At 42.8% G+C, this 6,233-nt stretch overlaps 2 protein-coding genes across 3 annotated transcripts; both read left to right on the top strand.

Annotated features, from left to right (window-relative positions):
* The first annotated feature begins 22 nt into the window (after positions 1–22).
* On the top strand, positions 23–1,646 carry LOC131891422 (nucleotide exchange factor Sil1-like). The gene has a single exon (XM_059240977.1). The coding sequence runs from the start codon at positions 367–369 to the stop codon at positions 1,543–1,545; it is 1,179 nt and encodes a 392-aa protein (XP_059096960.1). The 5' UTR covers positions 23–366; the 3' UTR covers positions 1,546–1,646.
* Positions 1,647–1,671: 25 nt separating this feature from the next.
* LOC131891420 (uncharacterized) lies at positions 1,672–5,471 on the top strand. Of its 2 annotated transcripts, XM_059240974.1 has the most exons (4): positions 1,672–1,814; positions 1,880–2,067; positions 2,589–3,274; positions 4,811–5,471. In XM_059240974.1, exons 1-4 carry the CDS (start codon positions 1,708–1,710, stop codon positions 5,450–5,452), a joined length of 1,623 nt encoding a protein of 540 aa, XP_059096957.1. In that variant the 5' UTR covers positions 1,672–1,707; the 3' UTR covers positions 5,453–5,471. The 2 variants fall into 2 exon arrangements, with proteins under 2 accessions (XP_059096957.1, XP_059096959.1); XM_059240976.1 differs by lacking the exon at positions 1,672–1,814 and having other exon boundaries at positions 1,933–2,067; positions 2,594–3,274.
* The last annotated feature ends 762 nt before the right edge of the window (positions 5,472–6,233 follow it).

The following is a 6,233-nucleotide window of genomic DNA, read 5'->3' on the forward strand; positions in this document are numbered from 1 at the left end:
CTGGACCCAGTAGAGGAGACTCTGTGGTCTGGAGTACGTACGACTGATACGACTGTTGTGTCTACTCTCTTAATTAAATCTTGATATGACGCAGTACTGTGGACATTTAACTGTCAATTAATTTGCGCGGGAAAAGGGGCAACCACGTGGGAATTGGGTCAAGAGACTGAGGGTTGATTACGGGCACTGAGCAATGACAGTGCATTGCTCAAGATGGGAGAGAGGGGGAGGGACGAGACGGGGTTGTCCCCACGGGTAGAGAGGCGAGTCATCAGTGGGGCACCCTCCAGGATGTTGGCAAACTCTCAGCTGAGGGTTCCGTTCACAGGGTGATTGTCTATACTCTTTGGGCTGTCGGCAGCTAGCATGAGGTCCCGGTGTCAGGTTCTGGTCTTCCTGTGGTGTTGCCAATGGAGATCGCTCTCCGGACAAGCCCATAACGTGATGGTGTACCCGGGGTCGAGCTCGGAACCCGAGGATCCCGATCCCACGGTAGCCCAGGAGGCCGTACCCCTCAACCACTCTGACGTGTTTCAAGCCACGACGGATTGGCAGCCCATTCGACCGGGACAAGTGGTTCCCGGAGGGCTGCACTACCGCATAAATCTGGCGACTGGCACGAAAGAGGCCAAGCTGTTGTCACCTCAAGCCGAGAGTGTAGCTCGGATTGACGACGCCCAAGGGGTCCAGGGGTCTGAAGCGCCCCCAACCCCTTTGAGGACGTATGCCGAGCTGCAGGATAGCTTGGCTGAGCATAAGCTTAAGATGAACACGGAGTTCGAGCAAGTGGATCTACTCATTCAAACCTATGATAACAGTACGGCAGAGGACCGGTTGCGCATCCTCGACGACCTCGAGTTTCTGCTGCACCAGTACGACAATGCCCGGGATTTTGTTCACATCGGCGGCTTGGATAGGATCATCAAGCCCGCATTGGCCTCGCCCGAGCCGTCGGTACGGAGCCAAGCTGCCTTAATCCTAGCTGCGGCGGCCCAGAGCCATCTCTTAGTCCAAGAACACCTTCATCGGCATTCGTGGATGGAGTTTCTTCTAGAGCAAGTGCGTGGCGAAAGGGAGGTCTCGAATAGCATCGCCCTGATTCACGCCTTATCTTGCTACATTCGCGGGCACGAGGCCAGTTTTGAAGCATTCGTCAAACATAGTGGCTTTGCCATCCTCACTCCCAAACTCCAAGAGACCTCGGATCTCAAATTGAAGCTCAAGATCCTGACTTTGTTCGCCGATTTGAACCGCCATCAGTATGTTAGCAATCGGGATGTATGCCACGAAATCGTGGCCTTGTGTGGCCATCTTTTAAGCGCGGAGCGACTAGATGTCATCGATCGGGTCATTGACATTGTGTCCGTGTTCCAAAAGCCTTGCGCCCCGACCTTTGCCAATCTGATCCCCCAATTTCGACGGGTCCGGACCGAGCTCACGGCCAGAAACGTGGCCGAAGAGCTCGAAATGGATTCCACGATCGAGGCCATGGACACTCTGATTGCTCAACTCGAAGCCCTAGCCCGCCCGCATTCGGAACTGTAATGGATTGAGTTGAATAGATTTATATTTGAAAGATGTTTTTTTAGGGCGATCCCGTCCGGTCACCCTTGAACAATAAAAACAAAGCGTGATGATGATGGTGATGATACCTTTGAGGTGAAGCTTTTATTTGTTATAAGTAAGACATAACATTTTCGATCCAGAATGGAGGACGAACCCTCCACTTCGGCCTTGGCCTTGCCGTTTGCCTTGGAACACAGGTCCTTGGTTTCGCCCAAGCCAAACCATCTTGTGGAATTGGCCTCTCTTAAGTAAAAAAAATGCGTTTTCCCCCAAAATGTACCGCATGGCATACTCATAACCTTCTCTATTCCAGATTATGTCATTTCATCGCCATGCGATTAGAAGCTCTGGCAAAGGCTAGAAAAGCTCCCAAGGAACGCCCTTGGACCGAGCCCAGGTGGATTCTGTTCAAGGATTGGCTCCGATCATCCTTACCACGCCCAAGGCTCAAGAGCCTGTATGAAAAGCTGTTCAAACTATTTGACAACAGCAACGATATTCGTAAGTTAGTGAGAATATAGGAGATTCAAGTCAGTTTTGACACTTTTCCATGATTTAGAATTGGACCAAGTACTGTTCGGTAGATCTAACAATGTACAATTTCGGAAGACTTTAGTAGACAATGGACATGGATCATAAATATATCAAATACATTGGGATTCGAAGTCATTTATGTCCACTGCATCTGACTATTTCTTTTGTATATTAGTGTAATTCGAACATACATTACACAGGTAAGCGTCAATCCAAAAACTAGCATCCGACAACTGGCTTTGATAATATTAGTACAAATATGATTTGTATTGATGGTGATTAAGGCAAGAAAAAAACACATTCAATATCATGAAATATTTCAGTTCAGGTTTAGCCATGCATTGGCATATTTCAAGATAAACATAAGAAAGTGAGTGTTCAACAAGTAGAAAATGAAAACACAAAAAATCAAATTCCATATTTAGGAAGTTTCTTTTTTTTTTTTATTCAAGTAATCACTTTTCAGAGAGGTTTGTCTTCCATTGCAGTGCAGGCCTGTCGCCGGAATAGGATCCTTGAATCCCATTTTGTCTCCCAGTTCAACATCCAAGAATTGCCAGTGGATCTCATTTTCGTCCTTTGGTGGTCCTTCATCGAGCCCTCGACCAAGAACTCATTTTACCTTTCTACCCTGGACCTCTTCAATTCAGAGTTCCACTCCCATTTGATTACCTATTTAGCCTCAACGCCCACCCTTTGGCAAGAAGTGACCCTCAGGTTCAACTGGATTCTCAAGAGGGAGTTCCTCAAGGCTCTCAAGAACCTCCCTGATCTCAAGCATCTCACCCTGTTGGGCAGTTGTCATTCGGAAGTGCTCAAGCTGATAGCGGGAAAGTTCAAACTAATGAAGTTGAGCTTGACGGGACCTCTCATGAATATTGATAAGGCTCTCACTCCTGAGACATTTGCCGTCTTTCTCAGGAGCCAGCCGCACTTACAGGAATTGGACCTGACTTCGTTCCATTCCACGGGCTTTGATTTGACTCATGAAGTGATCATAACGGCCTTTAAGGCTTGTCCAAATATCCGGAAATGCATTCTGAGCCGTCAGTTGTGCCAAACTTGGATCGATCGAGGGTTCCAATCCCCTTTGGAACATATTCAAGAAATACACCTTTTAGATAACTCGCCAGAACAACCACAAATTCGCGAACTCTCACTCTGGATTTCAAGGGTAAGTCTTTGAAAATGCATGTTTGTTTTCAAGTAAAGTTAATTATTTTTTAAGTACAATTCGACTACGGTTTTGTTTTCGTTGGACCGTGATTGAAATATTTAATATTGAAAGTAGTATCATAAAACCACGTTGATTTTCGTATTTTGGTCTCTGTTTCTCCTCATCATTTTTTTACTTTCAAATTGATCTTGTCATCTGGTTGAGTTTTCTGTCCAAAGCGAGACTCGTGTTACGAACTTATTGGTCAAAACGCTATAGATCGGATGGCAACAAAATTTGTCAATAGGTATTAAAGAGATTGTGAAAGAAAACAAAAAAAATCGGAATGACGTTGATTCCGCTAAAGAAATTGATTTACCCTGACCAAGAAGAAGAAACATCAGCGTTTAAAGAAAAATAATACAGAAAAATAAATCTACGCTCGAAATGCAAGCAAGCAATTTTTCCACCCATTTCCGTCAATAGTTTTTGACACGTTTTTCTTTAAAGCAAATGACGATGTCTAGAGTTATGCAACTAATTGCATTCAAAACTAAAACCCATTGCACTTACAATGCAGACTTAATAGAACTAAAATCATTTTGGGTTGTCATTCTTTACTAGAGAGCGGAATAACGTTTTATTTATTGATAGCTCGGTCTTGCTTGCATCCATTTTCTAAATGAAGGGTTAATGTTTCTAGGATGGCGCAATATTTTCCTTTTCCTCAGTGTTGGTACTACAAAAACAAATGTTAAGAAAGTCAGTCAAATTGAAAAAAAAAAGTATTTTTTTTTTGCAATCAATACAACAAGATCAATCGTTCAACTTCATCTAGAATACGTGCACACGTGCACTTGCAACCGGAAAATCAAAGAATGAATCCATCCTATCATATTGAGATACGTTGAAAGCAAATACGGTTTACAATGTACGTTCGAAAGATACCTAATCCTTAATGTTTTCTAGTGCATTTATGGCCTCTGTTCTAATCTAGGCATTGAAATTCACAAAAGTGACCGGCGAGGATAACGTGCCAAGTCCGAGTGAAATCAAAATCGGGCGATAAACGACTGATTAAAACCATGGAATCATATTTTGTCCTGGTTCGCACACCTGCCTTACATAACTTACTATCCTCTCACTAAGATGAGTCTACGTATTCAGTTCAATCTTTTTTGTTTTCAAATTTGGTTTAGACGATCTTTTGAACACTTTTTCCGACCAGACCTATGTTCAAGCATATACTGTAGTACTACTTAAGGCGGCAAATTCAAACTCGATAACAGACTAATGATTTTTTGAATCAAATTTGACCAACTCTTATGGAGTAGAAAATGTCTGTTACGACTTACATTCCTTAAATCGGTGAAAAAGTCCGTGGGAAAAAAAATAGATTAAAAAAAATCAAATTAATTTTCATCAGGCAAAGGGACTCCTTTCAAAAAATGGAAAACACGTTATCCTTAATTGCGATGGATTTATTAGATATGAGAGAATATCAATGGTAATTATGAATTATGGAATGTATGTCATGTATGTCATTTTTTCCAGGTTTTCCCGAATGTGAAGCGAATGGTTTGGCGAGAGGCTGTCCTTTTGGGTCCAGATATGCTCCATTTTCGTCATTTCTACCCTCTTTTAACTGACCTCAGAGTCATGGTTAAAGGCCACTCGGTGCGTTTGTATGAGGTCCTCTCTCAGTGCTGTCATTTGAAACGGGCTAGTTTCGACCTGAGCGCCCAAGGGTCGACCACGTCGGATATTGCTTTGGTGAGGTCCGCAACACCTCATCCAAGTCTAACGGATGTCTCCATCACCTGCCATCCTCGTCTGGGCTTTGATGATCTTTACTACCTGTTTTCCAAGTGTCCCAAATTGGCCACCCTGATGATCGTGACTGAACAGATTGAGAACCTAGAAGAAAGGCCCCTGATCAAGGCCCTGCAAGGAGGAAGCTTGATGGAGCTCAAATGTTTGCGATTGCAGATTCTGAACCGGACATTCAAGCCCTGCACATCGAGTTTGCTCTTTGCCATCTGCGAATGCATCCCCGAATTGACGTATTTTAAGAATTTGGCCATTTTCTCATTCGCCCATCCAAGTGTTGAGCTTAGGAAATTGGAAGAATTGGCCAGAAGGAGGTCTTTGCAAGTGGTCTATCATGAACGAAGGCCGCTTTTATGGATGGCGTGAATAAATGTAGCGTTATTTACGAGGTGTTGCCCATCATAATTTGTCAAAAATGAAACCCCTGCTTGGATTGTATGCATATCTTTATATTTAAGACTTTGCTTGCAATTTTTTTGGACAGTTATTCCAAACAAAATGTCTGGAATTTTAAAGGGAAACACGCCAGCCTGTTTGATCTTGGGAGTTACTTCTTTCAAAATGAATATGTGCATCGTAATAAGTTGAGAAAAATAATCAATATGGAAATTTTAACCTTTCTTTAATCATCTAGTTTTGATGCAATACTGCACTTGAAAACATTATCTTTAGTTGAATCTAATTAAAAGACACAGAATGAACCTGGTTTAGCACAGGTCATCATAGAAATGAGGTGCAAGGGACGAAATCATTTGTGTTGTTTTGCAATTTAGTCAGAAAAAAGGGTGAAAAAGTAAAATTCTTATATTCAATAGAATTCTCTAGTAATTCCCCGCTCAAATCTATGAATTCTTTGTTGAAGTATAACGTTACAAGAAGTTACTGATGTACACAATGCGAATCCAGTACTGCCGAGTTAAATCCCTGTTCGTTTTTTATCACTTCTAATACATGTCTAGCAGCACTTTCTGACTTTCAAAGAAAAACAGAGTAGGCAGATTGTAGTTCTGGGGCGAGTCCGGACTCGAGTCCGAGTGCATTCGAGTCTTTTACTCGATTTTGGAGAAATTGCCCGGACTCGAGCCCGGACTCACTAAAAAATTATTTATTTTTTCCTGGGATTTCGCAAGAATTAGAATCTTTGCTT

This window comes from Tigriopus californicus, chromosome 12 (assembly GCF_007210705.1).
Source record: "Tigriopus californicus strain San Diego chromosome 12, Tcal_SD_v2.1, whole genome shotgun sequence".
Lineage (NCBI taxonomy): Eukaryota > Metazoa > Arthropoda > Copepoda > Harpacticoida > Harpacticidae > Tigriopus > Tigriopus californicus.